This window comes from Periophthalmus magnuspinnatus, chromosome 11 (genome assembly GCF_009829125.3).
Source record: "Periophthalmus magnuspinnatus isolate fPerMag1 chromosome 11, fPerMag1.2.pri, whole genome shotgun sequence".
Taxonomy (NCBI): domain Eukaryota; kingdom Metazoa; phylum Chordata; class Actinopteri; order Gobiiformes; family Gobiidae; genus Periophthalmus; species Periophthalmus magnuspinnatus.
In genome coordinates, this window is record NC_047136.2 from 22,099,088 (window position 1) to 22,118,980 (window position 19,893).

At 43.4% G+C, this 19,893-nt stretch overlaps 2 protein-coding genes across 2 annotated transcripts in view; both read right to left on the minus strand.

Moving 5' to 3' along the window:
• Positions 1–5,400, minus strand: part of LOC117378318 (hepatic leukemia factor) — a 100,427-nt gene extending 95,027 nt beyond the window's left edge. The window contains exon 1 of the mRNA XM_033974907.2: positions 4,505–5,400. Within this exon, the coding sequence (XP_033830798.2) occupies positions 4,505–4,700 (196 nt within the window). The 5' untranslated portion in view covers positions 4,701–5,400. The remainder of the gene's footprint in view (positions 1–4,504) is intronic.
• Positions 5,401–8,073: 2,673 nt separating this feature from the next.
• On the minus strand, positions 8,074–18,451 carry LOC117378434 (uncharacterized). Its single transcript, XM_033975031.2, has 3 exons — positions 17,919–18,451; positions 17,531–17,618; positions 8,074–13,256 (listed from the first exon to the last, which is right to left on the minus strand). The coding sequence occupies exon 3, from the start codon at positions 12,938–12,940 to the stop codon at positions 8,957–8,959; it is 3,984 nt and encodes a 1,327-aa protein (XP_033830922.1). The 5' UTR covers positions 12,941–13,256; positions 17,531–17,618; positions 17,919–18,451; the 3' UTR covers positions 8,074–8,956.
• Between the last annotated feature and the right edge of the window lie 1,442 nt (positions 18,452–19,893).

Consider the following 19,893-nt stretch of genomic DNA (forward strand, 5'->3'; position numbering starts at 1 on the left):
AGGGAGAGGGGGAGGAGAGGAAGAGAGAGAGAGAGACAGTCACATGCACACACAGAGAGAGGGAGAGGGGGAGGAGAGGAAGAGAGAGAGAGACAGTCACATGCACACACAGAGAGAGGGAGAGGGGGAGGAGAGGAAGAGAGAGAGACAGTCACATGCACACACAGAGAGAGGGAGAGGGGGAGGAGAGGAAGAGAGAGAGAGAGACAGTCACATGCACACACAGAGAGAGGGAGAGGGGGAGGAGAGGAAGAGAGAGACAGTCACATGAACACACAGAGAGAGGGAGAGGGGGAGGAAGGAGAGGAAGAGAGACAGAGAGAGACAGTCACATGCACACACAGAGAGAGGGAGAGGGGGAGGAGAGGAAGAGAGAGACAGTCACATGAACACACAGAGAGAGGGAGAGGGGGAGGAAGGAGAGGAAGAGAGAGAGAGAGAGACAGTCACATGCACACCCAGAGAGAGGGGGAGGGAGGAGATGAAGAGAGAGACAGTCACATGCACACAGAGAGAGGGAGAGGGGGAGGGAGGAGAGGAAGAGAGAGAGAGACAGTCAAATGCACACACAGAGAGAGGGGGAGGGAGGAGAGGAAGAGAGAGAGAGACAGTCACATGCACACACAGAGAGAGGGAGAGGGGGAGCGAGGAGAGGAAGAGAGAGAGAGAGACAGTCACATGCACACACAGAGAGAGGGGGAGGAAGGAGAGGAAGAGAGAGACAGTCACATGCACACACAGAGAGAGGGGGAGGGAGGAGAGGAAGAGAGAGAGAGAGAGACAGTCACATGCACACACAGAGAGAGGGGGAGGGAGGAGAGGAAGAGAGAGAGAGAGACAGTCACATGAGAAGGGAAGGAGAGACACAGAGATGAGGTGAGAAAGCGGAAAGAGGGGGAGGGGAGAGAGAGACAGAGATTGAAAGAAAAAGGGAAAGATACAAAGAGAAAAGAGAAAGACAGAAAGAGGGGGAACAATATTTCTTTTAAGAAAGACCAGATCTCAAAAGTGTAGAGTCCCAAAAGCATCAAATATGAAGCATTAGCGGAAGAATGTGAGAGGCTGTGATCCTAAAACTGACCTGTCAATCATTTAAACCTGAAGTGGATCGAGGGCAAAACTAAAGTTAAAATTCAGATGTTTTCATCGGTTGATATTTTGGTTAATATTTCACTATGGCAACAAAAATCTGTGATATTATATTTCATGATAAAGAGATTAATATAAAGTTGTTGTTTTTTAAATAATCAGGTTCAACAGTTATGGAGCCATCTGTGTAAATGTGCCTCATCTGAAACGTTACAACATGAAATCAACCTGATCCTACAACAGAAATTACCGTTAACATTTGGATAATAGCCAAAGTCAGACTTGAAATTAAACTTCCCATTTGAATTACAAGCCCTTCAAGTGTTTCATGTGTCTTCTTGATATAGTGCATGAATAAGCCATATATTTTACATCAGATGCCCTCCCATGAGACCTTCAGTAGCTAACTGCACATGGGGCAAAGTGTGCAGGAAGAAATAATAAAATATTTCACTCTATTTTGAATGTTGGGTCATAAAACCCATCCAAAACCTCATCCCAGAAGACTCTGTTTTCAAAGACACTATGAACTGATTTGGATTAAATTCTAAATGTGAGCCCAAAATGTAAATATGTAAATTATCTTCCTTTCTCTTCTGCAGCAGCCCTCAAAACTGTCCACTAGTGTGCAGTGATTTGCAAACTGTTTTGGTTAGTTTTATGCCAGATGCCCTTCCACATATAGTCTGATAAATGCTTAGGGCAAAATGCACAATGGGACAGGACAATATGGCAAACACCTAGATTTTCGAATAAGAAAATTTTGATTTTTTAATTTCTAGATAAAAATGGATTTCAATCTTATTTCCATTGTATTTTTCCCTCCAAAGTTTGATTTCTGCTCTTAAATGTGTGATTATACACATTATACACACATTATTATGAGGATTGACTGTGAGCCTAACTACAGCTACGAGGGCTGGAAAATACTGGAACATTTGGCGATATATGAAATGGCTGTTAAGATCTGCAATATCTGTATTATTGTGATATTTTTACATAAGTTTTGACTCAATAATTACAGTTAAAATAAAACAAAAAAATGGCATGCTTTGATTCACTAGAAAAACAAAACAGAGACAAAACTGGGACTAAGTCAAGACTAATTTTGTTTCCTTAAAGGGCCCACAGTACGTTATTTTTTTTCTATATTGTAATGTTGCTTTCTCTGGAGTTTTGTTTCATTCATGCATGTTTAACACACAAATTTAGGTTCAGTTCTTCTCTCAAACAGAAACACTCTGTTTTTCACACCTTGTGATGTCATGTGGTAATACAGGAAGTGCTCCACTGTGTTTTTGAATTCCATACACCTTCACTGGAGCCATTTGGATCATTTCAGCTCTGGAATTGCCCATCTCCAAAGGTAAAAGGAGCTGTTAACTGGAAAACTACCACCACATGACATCATAAGGTAGAACAGAGCATTTTGAGCTTTGGAGACACACTAATAATAAAGAGTTACTCAAACATGTGTGAATGAAAAAAACACAACTCCATGTTATCTAGATATGTTTCTGAGGAGGTAACGACATTATAACATGGCTGAGAGCTCACAAGAGTCAATTTTGTGTGATATAGGGCCTTTAATAAGTAAAATCATGAATAATATCAGCTTTATTTAACTTCTTTTTCAAAAAGAATGCATTTTCAATATTGTGATATTGATACTTTTTTCAATACACTATGCAGCCTTATCACTGACGATTTGAAACAATTGGATCTCTATTTGATTTAAGATTGTTAAAAGTATTGAAAATCAGATACTAATCAATACTAAAACTAGAAACTAGTTTAGTATCGAAACTAGATACTCAATACTAAAAAAGTCACATTCACAGGACAGAAATGAACCTTTCCTGAATATCTTTATTATGATGTTGAGCTGTATCAGAACAAGTATAAGACACATAGACTAGTATACACCCATGGACCACTATGAACCTACTGGACATCTGGGATTACACAGATATAAGACACATGGGAATAGAAAAGAAAGTACTGCTGTTTAACGGTGAAAATCACATTGTTTTTTGAACAATTGAATCGCTATTTCATTAATTACAGGCTGCAGAGCCCTGTTGGTTCACTTTGTCTCATGCTCAGGCCCTTGTTTAAATATGATCTGTTTGAGTAATGTGCTTTCAATGGGTGAACTGTGAAGTGAAACGAATGTGCGTTTTATCTTTGCAGTTATCGCTCATAGCTAATGTTTTGATCAGTGTTATCATTAGTTGAATGCTTCCAACACAGCTGTAGCCTAAATAACCACATTACTTATGCAGAACTCATTTTCACTGTTGTGCAATTAATTACTGGGCCTTGAAAGATGACAGTACAAGAACTGGTATAGTAACAAGCAGTATAACATGTAAATATTTAACAAGCATATTTGTGTTTATCTAATAGGAAATTCCCAATTAGATTAATAAGATATATAATAATTTAAATGTGTAATCATTGTGCCAGTCCAAAATTTGGATAAATAGGTTGGCAGTAAGAGCATCTGGTATTATGCTCTGCTCATTTCTGTAGGACAATAAGAAATGAGAGCTCGTGTCAGAAGTAAACTAATTTCTGTTTACATTTTATGCATTTCGAAGAAAAAAAAAAAAAAGTAGTTTCTGTGTCCAATCCTACTGATGAGCAAACTAGTGGTGAATGGTGGTACTGCAGCAACAGATATCTCACATCCAACACATCATTTGTCACTTTAAATGTTCCAGAGCTGCAGTACAGCAAAATCTCATTGGTCAGAGTGGCAAAGTGGGAGGGCAAACTATGAAAACTATAGTACATGCTCTGGTCCAAGACACATTTCTCTATATTTGGAGACAATAAAGACTTATTTTATATGAAAAACAATACCACAAAAGCATTAGTTTAAAAAAAATGAATTAAAATATATAGACACAGTAGTCCAGCTGCTCCTCCAGATTGGATTTATAGACATGACAACAGATCAAAGTCTACACAACATTTTGTCTCATAGAAATTCATTTTATAGTTCAAAGACTCAATAGTCCCAATAGTCCAATCCCACTGGTGAGGAAACTAGTGGTGAATGTTGGTACTGCAGCAATAGGAATCTCACATCCAACACATTATTTGTCACTTTAAAGGTCCAGTCACTGCCAATGTTCCATAACTGCAGTACAGTGAAAGCCAATTGGTCGGAGTGGAGTAAAGTGGGAGGGGCAAACTATGAAAACTGTAGTATAAGTACATGGTATAGTCCAAGACAGATTTCTCTATATTTGGAGACAATAAAGGCTCTTATACAAAAACACTAGCAAAAAGCAATTATTTAAATGCATTATATTATCAGACAGTGTAGTTCAGTTGTCTCTCCAGATAGGTGTTATTAACATGACATGACAACAGATCACACTGGATAACACTGATGTAGGCTCACCTTTCATTTCGCAGCAGTCCTTGGGTGCTCTGGAGTCGGCTTTGATTGGCAGCTGCAGCAGAGATTTGAGGTTGGTCATAGAGGTCAGGTGACTTCCTTGGGGGCCACTTATGGCGGGGTTACTGGCCCCAAACTGGGGACTAGTGGCCCCTGCAGGGAGATCCGGAGGCAGGAGCTGCGTGAGAGGCCTTGACATAACTTCTTCCACGGGGAGGTGGGGGCGGCGGGGAGGCGGGCTTCAGGGGAGTGCAACCTGCAGCCTCTAAGTTCAAGATCACAATAATCCAATTAGCAGAATAACTGACAGGCGCGACGTCAAAAGCTGCGAGTTCTGACGTGTTTACGCACAAGATCCACGGCTGACAGCTCTATCTGACATGACTAAAACTAGCACGAAAAACACACAAGAAATGCTGTATCTCCAAAATGGCACCATGTTGGCACAGAGGGTTTAAATCATCCTTAAATCTGGCTGGCGCGAGGCAGAGTCGGGGCGCAGTGCCCGGGTAAGTTTGTGGAGGGTGGTCTGGTCACTTGGACGCACAATGTGAACTCCTCCGAGGGGGATGAGGGGCGAAGCAGAGCCCAATGAGCGCTGATGACTGCCTGCACATTCACCGAGCACAAACGACAGGATCAGCGGCTATTCCACACGCACAGAGACACAAAATGACAAAACAGAAGATGAGATGTGTAGGAGAAACCAAGAGGCGATCCCACAAAAATAAAGATAAATCCGGTGGAGCGCGCGCCGCGGAGATGGGGCTGCAGCCTGGTATTTTCCTCCCTCCCTCTCTCCCTCTCTTTTTTCTCTCTATCTCTCTCCTTTCTTTCAAACACTGGCTTCTCTCTATTTTCTGCCTCGCTCCTCGCGTTTGCCGTCAGTCAGCTGGAACCAACACGGGCCACGGGCGTGACGTCACCGCTCACGGGGAACGGCGCTCGGGGGGCGGGGCTCATTTGCATACACCGGACACGCCCCCTCTCCTGCACAGCTATGTGTAAAGGGCTCGTGCACTTTCACTGACGAACAATAAAGAATATTTAGACTGGGAAAAACATTTGGGAATGCCATCTTAAAGCGAACGTTTTATAACACGATGGTCTGGTTGAATATAGGCCAAAAATGTGGATTGTAGAGCTAAAATGTTTTGATTAGGCTACATGGACATTAACACGTTTTGACAAATATGTAAAACTATGTTATGATGTCTCATACAAACCAAATATAACAAAACGTGAAATGAGCCAGTCCTCTCTCTGATTCTGCTTCATTTTTGCTCTCTGTTATCCTGCTTATTCCCAAGCACCTGAAGTAGCTCATTAATATGCATCACCTCATTATCTCCTCAGCCAATGAACGCACAGCAGCCCCGAAACCCCGCCCTCTCCAGCTGGCGGCTTCTTTCTGACTGCTCCGCCTCCTTCTCCTTCTCTCACGCTGTCAGTGCAACAACACTCAAGCACAAGCTCAAAAACTCATTAAAAACACGTTCAAATACATATTCACAATGAACATTAATCAGCCAGCGTTATTATGAAGACAAACTAGGCAATACGGGACATTTTACGCGGTTTCTGTCGTGCGTAAATGCGTTATGAGTTATCCAAAACGCTAAATTCTACTTGTAAACTGTAACATAACACGTTACATCCATAGTTTAAGTGTTTTCTGTTGTAAATCACCGCATTTACGAGCTGCACCGTGTCTGTACTCTTCTGTCATCCCTCCTCGTGAAGCACATGGCTCTTGCACGGGGCCGTTGTTGCCTACCGGCGACTGTGCTGCGCCCTGATTGGCTGAATCTAGGTCAGCCGCTGCCTCTGCCTCGCTCCCATTGGCTGAAATTAGGTCAGAGTTCCCGCCCACAGGTTTCCCCCCCCATGCTACATCCGCGTGACTGGCAGGACACGGGCAGGAGAGCGCGTGGATTAGCGTTTCACCTCGTGTCATCAGTAAACAACTCACTCTGGGGATGGCAAAGTCTGACAGAAAAGCCAGCATGCGGGATGATTACTCTGGTATATGGCAACCCCTACTAGAATCAATTTACTGTTTAAGTATTATGGACACAGCTTTCAAATTTAAAGACAAATATTAATTACAGATGGGGCTTTTCAGAGTTAATACAGTACTTAATAGTGGGGAAAGTTAAGTTACTTTTTCTTATCTTACAATGTAAATATTTAATCTGTAGGATACAACAGGTAAATTGCTATCTAAATTATAAAACACTCCCAGTTTAACAAATTGCATGAGTTTTACGCAAAGTTACGTTCTCAGTATTGTGTAAATGGCATGTGTCTTTATCATGGAGGTTATAATGTCTGTGCTGTGCGCATTGGCCGGGCACAAATAGCCGGACTTGAGATTGTAAACTTGCTGGAGCCTTGTCAGTTGTGGCGCAGTAAAATTACTCAGCACATTTTCCCTGTTTTTCCCTCACACTCGTCTATAAACTGCTGTGTGCCACAACTCTCTCAGAGGTGAAGGAGGGAGAGAGAAAGAGGGAAAGAAAGAGAGAGAGTGAGAAAGGAGGGACTGTACAGATATATCACATCTGAAACCCCGCACACGCGTTGATTTGGCTCTACCTAGTGGACATTTATGGGTATGGCATCAAAAATATTGCTTATGATTATTATGATCATGGTAAATAGTAAACATTTTTATATACTGCTTTTCCACCTTCAAGGCACAAGGAACCGCTCACCCATTTACACACACATTCATACAACAGTGTACGTTGACACTGGGGGGTAAGTGTCTTGCCCAAGGACAAAATTATATTTTTCATTTGTAGGAGCTGAAATTGCACCACTAACCTTTGGATCAATGGACAAACATGTAGTAACAATTAATGTAGTAACAACAATGTAACAATTAATGAAGCCACTTTTTTATACAAACCTCTTTGCAAATGATCTATAGCCTAGTCATAGCCTATAGTCTGTTTATGTTTACATATGTTTTTAGTAGTAACTTATTCTTAAATTAGGAGTAAAAAAAAAAAACATTTGTAATGACTGACATAACATGTACCAGGAGTCATGTTTGAGCCAGTATTTGCCAGAGCAGTGATGGTAGCAGCTGTACTGAGCAACATTAGTTGCAGTGTTAGTAATAACCTTGTATAACACCAGATAGTAAAAGTAATTTGGAAAATGGTCACATTTTTATATAGCGCTTTTCCACCTTTACAACAAGGAACCACTCACCCCTTCACACACACATTCATACACCAGTGTACACAGGCGCTGAGGGTAAGGTGGGTTAAGTGTCTTGCCCAAGGACAATGTGGGAGCTGTAGTCACACCGCCAACCTGTGGGTCAGTGGATCTATCCGCTCTACCAACTGAGCTACTGTCGCCCTGTGATGCTATTTATGCTTAGGGTTAGCTTTGTTTGAATATGTTTAATTACACTTTTAGTTAAACTTGAGATTTATGACAAGCACACCCCAAAATGTCATTGTCAATCTTTTTTTCTATGATGATTCAAACCTTTGAAAATGACTACAGTCTGACCTCTCTAGTTTCATCTTGTTACACTTCCAATATAACAGTAATTGTGTAAACTCTTGAGCTTTTTATTTGATTTTAGCGTTCAACAACTCACTTTATGTAGAGAAAATGAATAGTACTTTAGTGATAATATTACATGTTTTTAGTTTAACAGGAAAAAGAACAACACGTGGACAGGACCTAAGTATAAACTATGTGAACACATCATTACAAAAGTACAGAAAATATCACAGATACACAGCCCTCCCAAATACAAACCCTGGACCAGAACAGTACAAGAACTCATGTGTAAAAAACATCGATCAGGACACAGTAAAATATATTATGAATTATACAGTACACTGTCATCTGTGGAGTCCATTTACATCCTGAAGACTTAACAGTTTTAGTCGAGTTTTATTGTGCAATACGAAAACTTTCTCCCGGGTTTTCAGTCTCGAGCTCAGGATTTTTGAGTCACTTCACAAATTAAAGTCATTGTTGACTGTCAGATCAGGATTGGGCAAAGGTGTCATTATTAACTAGGAAGAGCTTCCATTTATGAAAAAAGTAAAGAAAACTGGAAATTTGGAACAAAATAAAATGATTCTGTAAATTATGTAACAAATAAAAATGAATCTCAGGTCTACAGTGGGCTTTTCAAGAATAAATACTGTGTAAATACTACGTATAAGTCAACGTAGTATTAATACTACGTGTAAAAGAAATAAAGAATTTGTGATAGCTGCTACTGAAAGTTCTGCACCTCTTCAGAGGTCACAGGTGTGAAGGTGGGTTTGATTATAGGCCTTTTAAAGTCCAAGCTAACTACAGCCACCAACACGCTTAAGGTTAACAAGGTTTACTAAACCAGCCCGTGTCCACCAGCAGAGCACTATTAGCTCTGGCCTCTGTAATGATAAAAGACCAAAACTAAAGTCTAAAACATCATTGAGTGTAGTCTGAGAGCAGAGCTGCCCTGTCAGGAGGGATGAGCTGCGGTACAGACAGGTGCTCTGTGTCCTGGTGATGAGGGGGGGAGGTTTTTAGGTTCATGAGCCCCCAGTGGACAGGTGCTGTTACTGCAGTGGCCCCGCGGCAGCAGTACTTGTGTCGAACCAGGAGCTTGGGGCTCCAGAAAGAGTGCTGACATTTGAGGCACTGGAAAGAGGCCTGTCTAAGGTGTGCTCCGCGGTGTTTCAGACCTCTGAGCAGAGAGCGAGAGCGTCGCCCACAGACCGAACAGCGCAGGCGCGACGAGCCACTTCGGGGTGGGTGTCGTGTCACATAGTGTAGCCGCAGCAGTCCCTGTTTAGTGAAGGTGCTGGAGGGGCACATGGGGCAGGGGAAGCGTTTCAGGGACACAGTCAAAGAGCTGAGTCCAGACACTTTGACAGCGCCTCCTCTCCAGGACTTCACTTTGAGCAGGTTGCCTCTGACCCTGAGCTGGGCCAACAGCTTCCTCCTATTGATCTGCGCCTGGAGCCTCCCTCTCCTCCTCCTCAGTAGCAGCAGCTTCCTCCTGGTCTCTTTACTCAGGGGCACGCCCACCAGCTTCCCGTCCCTCATGATGCTGTGAATAACCACGCGCCTCTTCTTTCGCCGCTTTAAGCTTGGTGCGTGTTGGCTCTGAAAGTCTTTTGGGTGGTAGTGGAAGGGGTGCTGCAGGGGCTGGGTTTGGGGCTGCTGATGATGCTGCTGATGCTGTTGAGGGGAGGGGTCTGGTTGCATGTGGGACGTCCCAGCATAAGGGTGCCCTGAGCCTGAGTCGTAGTACAAGGGGGAGTACCCAGTGTGCTGAGGCTGAGGCTGGGTGACCTTCTGGCCGCTGCGGTCCATGCCATGTTGGGACTGTTTGTGGCGCACCAGGCTGTTGGAGTAAGCAAAGGCTTTTCCACAGACTTCACAGCGATAGTTCTTCTCCAGACCCACCCCTCCTCCGTGCACAGTCTGAGTGTGAGCCGTCAGGTGGAAGTAATGTCTGAAGGACTTCCAGCACACAGTGCAGGTGTAGATGCGCTGAGTGGGCGTGCCAGTGGTGGGGGACTTTTCTTCTTGTGAGCAGGAGGAGTAGTAGTCTGAGTTTTCAGAGTTCACTTTATTTAAAGAGGCTGCGCCTTTAATGCGTCGGCCCTGAGAGTCGATCTCTCCTCTTCGGTGCAACTTGCCGTGGCGGACCAGGCTTTGTGCGTAGGCAAACAGCTTTCCGCACAGGTTGCACTTGTAGTTCTTGACACCGGAGTGCACGGTCAAGTGCTTGGTGAGGTGGAAGGGCTCTCTGAAGTTCTTTCCACAGACCTCACAGGTGTGGGGCTTCTCTCCGGTGTGGATGCGGTGGTGCCGGCGCAGAGTCTCTGCTCTCCTGAAGCATTTGCCGCAGACCTGGCAACCGTATGGCCGGTCGCTGTTGTCACTAGGAGGCAGAGGACTGCGTCTCCTCCGCACCAGAGATCCAGGTTCCCTTTTCTCTCTGGGTTTCCTGGGCCTCCTTGGTTTGACCTGGGGCTGGCTGGGGTGGGTTAAAGGCATGGTGGCTCCGTTTAGTGTCACTGTAGAGGATGGTCCTCCTATGTTTCCAAAGCCCAGCCCCCCAAGCAGACCCCCGATGATGTCCCTCCTCTCGCCCTCGCGGCCCTCTCCATTCATGTCACAGGAGGCGGCCGCAGCAGCCGCTATGGCCGACATGGCGCTGCTGGTGACCTCATCCTCGGAGTCGTCTAGCAGAGAGGACAGAGGCAGGTGGGGCTGTGGGGGAGGGGGAGCCTGGGGGGGCGGATGGTGGTGGTGCTGCTGAGGCTGTTGGCTCTGGGGGTGGGGGTGGAGTGTGGGAGCTAAAGGGGCTTTTCGGAGAGTCTGGTTGGACATGTCTGTCCCCAATGAACTTTCAGAGTACAGTGAGGACTGAGACCTGTTGTATTCCTCAACAGTGCTGCTGTAGGACTGGTTCTGATAGCGCCCCCTGGGATAATCTGTGGCATATTTGCCATTGGCCATGCTCATGGGTTCATTAGAGATCCCTATTCTATCGCCTCCCTCCATCTTAATGCTGCTCGGATTGGGCTGGCTGGAGCGGCTGAGTTCGGAGCTCTTGGCTTTGGAACTGCGTGGAGGTTTCCCACAGGCCCCAGAGGCAGCGTGGTTCAGCAGAGACGTGCTCTCCCTGAAGCAGCGGCCACACGCAGGGCACCTGAAGGGCTTCTCATCGTGGATCTTCTCGTGGCGGGTCAGAGACTCTCTGCGGTTAAAGGACTTCTGGCAGATGCTGCAGACAAAAGGCCTGTTTTCTGAGTGAGTGACACTGTGCTGGATCAAGTGGCCCCTCTTTTTGAACCTCTTCCCACACTCTCCACAGCAGAAGATCCTCTCGGGGCTGGGGGAGGTACAGTCCGACTTCCTGCTTTGGCTTTCGGGCGTGAGGCCGTGGCTACGAAGGTGCCGCCTCAGGCTGGAGAGGTGAGTAAAGGTTTTACCACATTCACCGCAGTGGTAAAGCGGTTCAGGCTCTGGCTGCCCCGAAGAGCTGTTTTGGCTTTCTCTGGATTTGGACATCTGGTGGCTACCATTGGCTACGTGTGAAGATGAGGAGGCAGAGGAAGAGGGGATGGAGGAAGAGGAGGAGACAGTAGTCGATGAAGAGGGAGATAGGAGAGAGGTGTGCTGGGGGTCAATAATCCCGGGACCTGCCCCTCCCACCAGCCCAGAGGAGCTCTGGCTGTGACCACTGGAGCTGCTCTCGTGACAGTTCATACTGTTACTGTTGTGACTGTGGCTCTCCGCCTTCCTCTGAGGCAGATATCCTGCCATAGCCTTTTTCCTCCGACTTCCTCCACTAGAGGATGCTGTTGACTGGCCGTCCCCAGACTTTGCTGCCTCCTCTTTGGAGAGGGAAAGGTGTAGCGGGAGAGATAGTGGGATCCCGGCTTCTTGCTGCATGAGTGAGGCTATCTGGTTTGAGGACAGGACAGGAATGCCTTGGAAGTCGAAGCCCCCCAGAGGAGCGGGCTGTGGGGCGGGGTGCAGGGGGTGAGGGTGGTGCGTGTGGCTGTGCGTTAAGGCGTGAGGGGCAAGTTGCTGCTGCTGAGGTTGAGCAGCACTGTGTGCATGAGACGTGTGCAGAGGAGGAGGTGGAGCCAGGCCAGAGTTTGACTCTGAGCTCTGACTGAGACCCAGCCCCAGAGGATTATGGGTGCCTTGCTGCACCAAGAACTGCTCCAGGCTGCTGTTGGTCGGGACACCTGACAGGAAGTACTGGTTAGCAGCGAGCATGCAGCTGAACTGCTGATGAAGGCTACGGGGGTCTGACTGGCCCACTAGGGGCACAGCGGTGCTGCCTGAGGGGTTATTGGACACTGAGACAGAGGTGGAGGGAGAAGGGGAGGAGGTGGGAGGTCCAGGGGAAGGCTGAGGGACAGGTAGCCCTGGATGAAGAGGTGGAGGAGGAGGGGCAGGTGTAACACCGCTCCCTCCCCCAAAGTCAAAGCGCCCCATGCCCGAGTGAAGCTGCTCCTGGGCCAGCGCCTCTGCAGGGTGGAAGGGGCGAAGAAACTGAGGGTACCCCGCAGAGGTGGTGCCCGTCCCGCTGGTACTGCTCATTTTGTTGGACTTCCTTGAGCTGTGGGTGGAGGAAGAGGAGGTCTGACTCTGGTGGGAGATGGGGGGAGGAGGGGCGCCCATTTTGGCAAAGAGAGATGAAGAGTCTGCGAAGGCGTTGGTGCGGGGGGATTGTAGAGAGCTAAGGCCCAGCCCGGACAGCAGACTCCCGGACGGCTCCGTGGAGGGCGGGTGCTGCCCCTGGAGCTGCCCCTGGTGCGGCAGCTGGACCTGCTGCTGGTGGCCGAGCTGCCGGTCCAGCCCCAGGCCTTTGAACTGATGGGCTTGGTGTCCACTCAGCATCTCTAAAATGTCCATGGGGTACTTACTGAACTGGAACATCTCCCTCTGACGCTGCAGTGTCCCCAGGCTCAGCGACCCAACACTCTCACTGTAAGCCCTTATTCAACTAACAGGACAAGCTCTTGGTTTTCATAGAAATATCTGCAGTATTTCTATTTGGTCGATAAGAAAGGCCTCAAGAGCAGCTGTTGGGTTTTTAAACTGTTCATAAATAGTCTATTGTGAGTCTGTAGTGTTGCATTTAAGAGTTCCATGTGCAGCTTTTGGTCAAATCAGATTTAGCGTTCCCAAAAAGTTCAATGGATCTCTTCATTCCTTTGTCCTCTGTTTATTCATGGAGTCCGGTCACAGGAGCCTGCAGGAGAAAGCAATAAAAGACTATTTAGATTTCAGCTCAATACAATAATACAATCATAACTGTTATAAATACATACTTTGTTATCTGAAATGTTTAATGAGATATACACAGCCTTTGTAATTCCATGAGGTTTGTGAGCTCAATGGGGATATTACAGGGTTGTAAAAATAGACTAGTATTTGGAGAAGTATGCAATATGACAACTCTGTCTACTTCGATTTAAAATAACCACATTAGAATAATTACGTGCTTTGAAACCACTCTACCCTCCAGGCAAAAAGGGCTACAGTATATTTAGAGGTTATTACTATCACATGACAACACGATTTATTTCATTTAAAGATTATATCAAGAATTAAAGTCTGCTGACATATCTCTAGTTATGTGTGAAAATTAGGTCTGGTTTTCCAAATGTGCAGCCACAGCCTGAGCAGATCTTATATTTAAACACTGAGGAAAGTGTTAAAAAAATCATGAGAAAGACCAGATGTAACAGAGCAATGAACCTGACCTATCGACCTGTGTGAGTCTAGCCCAGGGGTGGGAAAACTTTTTGACACACGGGACACAATGGGTTCTAAAATTTGACAGAGGGGCCAGTCCAGAATATAATATACATACACATATATTACATTGAAAATTTGGCCTGTAACATGAAGCAAAGCATGAATATGCAAGGCTCACTGTACAAAGTTTTCCAAATGTATTAATTAAATTAATAATTAATTTATTAAATTTCAGTTAAATAAATACAACGGAAAAACTCACATTCAGTTTTATCGAGTGCCAAAAGATCAACAACTTGTTGAAAAGGTAAATTGAACAAGATTTACCCATACCTATTTTAATATAATTTTGTCATGATCAGCGGGCCGGATCAATAAGCCCAAAGGGCCGTAGTTTGCCCATGTCTGGTCTAGCCTTAAATGACATGCTTCCAGTAGGGTTGGTAAAAGTGTCATAATGAGAATCAGAAACTAGAACATCATACGCAAAATCAATACTAAAACAAACTCAAAATTGGATACTCATTTGAATGCTAAGATACTGAGAGACATATAAACAGGACCTTTTCTGAATAGTCTTAGAATGATCTTGAGCTGCATCAGAACTAGTGTAAGACCACATGGGAACTAACTTGCACAAGCATCACGTTCAAATCTTGGACTGAACCCAGAACTAAACTTGGATAAGACCAGAACTAAGGCTTCACATCAAAAATGGGACTAAACTAATACCAAGACTAGACCAGGACAAACCAAACACACATTAGCAAAGAAAATTGGTCCCAAACCAAGTGACAAGTGTCAATGCACCATTAAATAAAGTACTATTCTTTTGGGTTGAAAAGTATATTACTAAAAAATGTATTTTTCTCATCTGTGTGGTATCAAAATTGGTATTTAATATTAAGCATATTCCTTAGTATCAGCATCAAGATCAAATTTGAAATGTAAGCATATTTTAGTATTTTAGTTGAACAACTGTTTCCATGGAATGTAGGTCTCGAACACAATAGAAAAAAAAAACACAGGTAATCTTATATAATGATAGACATATGTAGCACTAAATCAAATTATGGTTAATATTAAACTTGGTCTTACAAAGATGCAAAAATTGGGATATTTATTGAGCCTATACTCTAACGCTATAATTCAAACACATATTAAAAAGGCTGCAAAACTCTGCAGATATCTTACTGACAGAGATTTTTTTTTTTTATTGTTAGGCAGAAGAGAGTGTTCACAATAGTGTAAGTATTTATAAATGATGTAATAATCTCATTATCCCAGTCCTGCATAGTAACGCACATTCTGAAACCTCATGAGTTTTAAAGTAGATGCAAAAGGAGATAAATGTGTTGAAATCTAAGCACTTGTATGATTCAAATTAAAAGGCTGTAGGGTTGTAAAAAGTACTGAAAATCAGATAATAATCAGTTCTAAAGCTTGATAATCATTTGAGCAAGTATTGATATTAAAAAAGTCCCATTCCTGAATAGCTTTAGAATGATCTTGAGCTGTATCTTTCACAAGTATAAGACACACACACTAGTATACACCCATGGACCACTATGAACCTACCTGAACGACTGAGGGATTACACAGATATATGGTCAGATGTGAATATAAAAGAAAATACTAAAATCACATTGTGTTGTCTAAAGAAATGTTTTTTTTATTATCATTGTGGTATCGTGATAACACTAAAAGGCTGCAAATACGCATACATGTAACTAAACCAAGGTCAGTGAGAAAACTGCACTTTTGTGGTTAGTCTGAACACATCTCTTCTGTGATTAATGCAGTGATGCTCATTTTAAACCCGCTCTTGGGCAAAAGCACAAACAGAGCCTGAAAATGCCACACACTTCCTGTAGTGATGGCTCCCCGCTGCCTCCGCCGCTCCACTAAAGGCCACTGACATCATTGTTGTTTATTAGCGCGGCTCAACCATAACCACAGAGTAAAACAATCACACAGTTATGACTTATACTTCTGCTCTCTGGGGAGATTGAAGGCTTTAGATACTTATTTATTATTAAAGTATATTAGGAGAACGCACCATAGTGGGGATGGAGACTTTATTTACAATGTTAGACAGAGAGCATTAGCTTATTTTTATTTTGTAATTACTATTTTTATCTAGATTGTGACCTTAATAACTAATAAAGGTATAATTAAAATTGTGTTAAATAACTCTGTAATTGTTTTGCATTTATATGGATGTTACAGCAGTTGTGCCCAATCCTTTCCTCTCAGATCCCAGTGGTTACGTTACCCCAATGTAACACTACTACTAGACAAACTGCTGTGTTTTAAGTAGTGATGTCACAATACTAAAATTTCAAACTTGATTTCAATACTAAGGAATACAATACCGATACCATAATAAGAATAGAAAACACACTCTATTCAGACAACAGAATGTGATTTTCAACATGAAATGGTAGTGCCAGTACCTTATTTTATATTTACCGTGTGGCCTTATATCTGTGTAATCCCTCAGTCGTCCAGGCAGGTTCCATAGTGGTCCATGGGTGTATATTAGTCTATGTGGTAGGGGTGTGCAAAAATATTGAAATATTGAAATATTGAAATATACCATTGTTTAATTTAATGATACAGAATCAATATCGTGGGCTGATGTATCTATATATTTTTGTATATTTTACCAAATTATTCTGTCACAGCACTACAATTGTGTGGCTTGTTTAGAAAAAAGAAACGTGTTTATGCAATGCAAAGATTCACTGTTTTGATTATTAAAATAGATGTATTGCATATTAGGTTTGCACAGGTAGTGGTTTAACAAAAACTTTTAGTATTACAGTTGCGATTTAGTAGATATGTTGTGATCCTTTAGAGCCGTTAAACTGCACATGTCTCTGTGTACATGTAAATGTGGAACTTGTATAAGCTGTGGATGAATAATATTGAGCAATGAAACAGTCTGACGTGTTCTTAGCTAGTCACATGCACTAAACAAAATGCATTTGGTTATGTTCATTCATCTTCAGTAAACGAAACATAAATAAAATACATTTTTTGTGAAAATGGGGCTGCTCACTGAGGGTTACGGAAGCCTATATCTTTCACTGAATCGTATCGGATCAATTTGAAATATATTGTATCAAATCAAATGAATTGCATTGAATCAAAAAACTACTTTATCGAGATATGTATTGTAGCGTGGCCTATTTATCGAGGTATGTATTGTATGAACAAAATTTTAATGATACCCAGCCTTATTATGTGATCTCATACTTGTTCTGATACAGCTCAAGATCATTCAAGGTTCATTTCTGTCCTGTTAAAGTGACTTTTTAGTATCGATACCTGCTCAAATGAGTATCTAATTTTGATACTAGTTTTGGTATTGATTAGTATAAGATTTTCAATACTTTTGACAACAGTAAAAAATACAATCACTAAAGACCAATACACCAATCATTATTTTACATAAGCAATTTAATATGGCGCCCTTCACTTTAATCTATAAATGTTAATCTACAAAGATACAACATGTAACTTTTCTAGTAGGGGCTTTACCAGCTTCTTAGATGTCTTTGCTTTGCCTTGAATGTTCCACAGTATGGGATTACTGATCCTATTTGCATTTTTTCAATTACAGATGTTAATAATGCTAAAAAACACATTGAAATAGATGCATTGTTTAGTGTGCGCACTCCACAGATATGGCCTGTAACTTGCTCTGTGTTATTATAGATCTATAGTCAGTCTGGAGGTGTGTCATGTGCGTGGCCTCACCTGCAGCTACGCGGGTCCGTGTCTTGCTAAAGTTGGACAGAAGTGAAGTCTCCACGGCCGAAAACGTCAATACTTTTACCCACAGAATCTACAAATGGGAAAAAATAGTTTCAAGTCACTATTTTACCTTTACAACGCAGTGTAAGCACAAAGCTAACAGCAACATGGCTATAGTTTACGATAATAGTGAAATAACAAACTTGTGCAAGCTGTATTCTTTTAAAACGCAAAGATAAAGTCACATTTTAGCAGGTTTTGTGGCTGGCGTTCCCCACACTTTCCTCCTGTTGGCGTTTGTGTAGCATTAGCATCGTTAGCAGCTTAGCCTCGCGTTAGCAAAAAGGCTCCAACTTGCACGGGGAGGGCTTTTTTTTGCTCATGTTTTTACCTCTTATTATTGGAGTATTTGAGGAGAAAAAAGCTCAGGCATTCCGCGGTGAGCATATGAACGCGTGGCGGGGGGAGTGTGCCATGTCTGCGGGGATCGTGCAGTCTGACAGCGGGGGCCTTTCCCTCTTCATCCATGGAAAAACACAGAGGCAGGCCTGGCTCGACTCCTCTTTTTTCGGCTTCTCACTGCTCGCTACACACAACATTTCCGCTGGTTTTCTCGCGTACGTCCATTGTCTGCAGCTACGCGCGTCGGTCCGGTTCCAAAACTGTGCGTAAAACCATCCAGACGCGCGTCTTTGTTTCGGCTAGCGTCGCCCTGTGCGTTTTCCCCTTTGGTTTTCTCCTCCTCGGCTGGCTGCTCTGTGCTCTCCGCCCCGTTGGTGTCCCCCCTCGGTTGGTTATGCAGGCTTCTGCACTCTGGCTAGGTGGTAGTTGTGATAAAATGGTCGTTTCCTGGCTAGGTCCAAGCTGGGAGCGGGTTGGTTCCGGGTAATAGTACTGCAGGGGTCAGTTTTAGCGAACCGGCTGCGCTCTGTTCGTCTCCATTAGCAAAATATGGATCCTTGAAAGCGGCATGGTGCGTCTTGCGTGCGTTGTACCCGCGCATGTGCCAGTGTTTGCGTCTCACCGTGCGCTTTTTTGGCACTGTATGCTATTAAACTGCAGCGTGTGAAATGATAATTAGGTCATTATAGATGTCATTAGAGCTATTCTGCATCGCATTAGCTCTTTGTGTGTGTTCATTTAGGGTAATGCGAGAGGAAGTCTGTGGGGAATTAAATGAAAGGCGTGATAAAAGTACACGGTGAGTACAGTAATGTGTTTTTGATGTAGGGATATCTCACTTTGGATATTTATTATATGATGTGATGCTCTTTTGCAAAATAAGCCTATGTGTAATACATATGCCAGGAAATGCATTCAACTGTTGCCATGGTAACGGTCAATCTTTGGCTGTGTGGTCCTTCAGTCCTCCAGGTGTGCTCCATGTCAAAAGAGGAATACTCTACATCAACTGGTTGTATTCAGCTTAGGGCTTTCAGGGGCCCTAAGCTGAATTTGTCTCTGGGGCCCCTGACAGTGGATGTCTCCTGCTCACCTATTGGTGGTTCACATTTGACACATTATGACTCTGCTCTCTTCACCTTGACCAGTTGTATTTGTATTTATACGACCAACATCAGGCTGAAAACATCCAGAATGTCACAGTTACCACAGTCACAAGAACAAAACACAAACATATAAGGGGGGTCAAGATTTTTGATATTCTAGACATTTTTTCTTCGTTTCTGGTGGATTTTAACGTTTTCAAGTTGGTGACAGTGGACGTACACTTACATTATACAGGATCCTTGCACCGGTGTAAACACATATCTGCCCTCACCCAGGTCCAGCTCAAAAACAAATGTAGCAGCAGCAGATATTTTGCTACTATAGGTATAAAACAAATGTAATTGTTTTAGAGGATTAGGCTGCCGTAAACACACAAGCCCTGTGTCCAATAAAACTTGACTTATTATTTTTTTTATTATAAATGTATAGGCTCTTGGGGGCCCTCTGCTGGCCTCGGGGCCCTAAGCAGCTGCTTAGTCTGCTTATAGGCTGGGCCCTGTTTGGTTGTCAAGTTTTTAGAGTGAATACATCCAAGCCACTCATCCAAGCAGCTTTTTTTTTTTTTTTTTTTCAGTACTTTATTACATTCTCAAATATGAAGTTACCAATCAAAATATCTCTTCAGTTTAAGAGCATATACTTTCAAAAGGGGCCACTTCTACATTTAACCTCACTGAATCCTGCAAAAGGAAAATAGATACAGATACAGATACAGAAGGACTGTGTACAAATGAATCACAACAATGAATGCCCACTACAACTCCATCTAGTGGTGCAATGACAGATTGCAAGCTGACTGGAATTCAAGGCTGCAGTAGGATTGTTTAGCAGATTAGGAAACAACATTCTTCTTTTTC

Coding starts and splice junctions, on each gene's coding strand:
- LOC117378434 (XM_033975031.2), bottom strand. CDS start 12,940: ATGTTCCAGTTCAGTAAGTACCCCATGGACATTTTAGAGATGCTGAGT.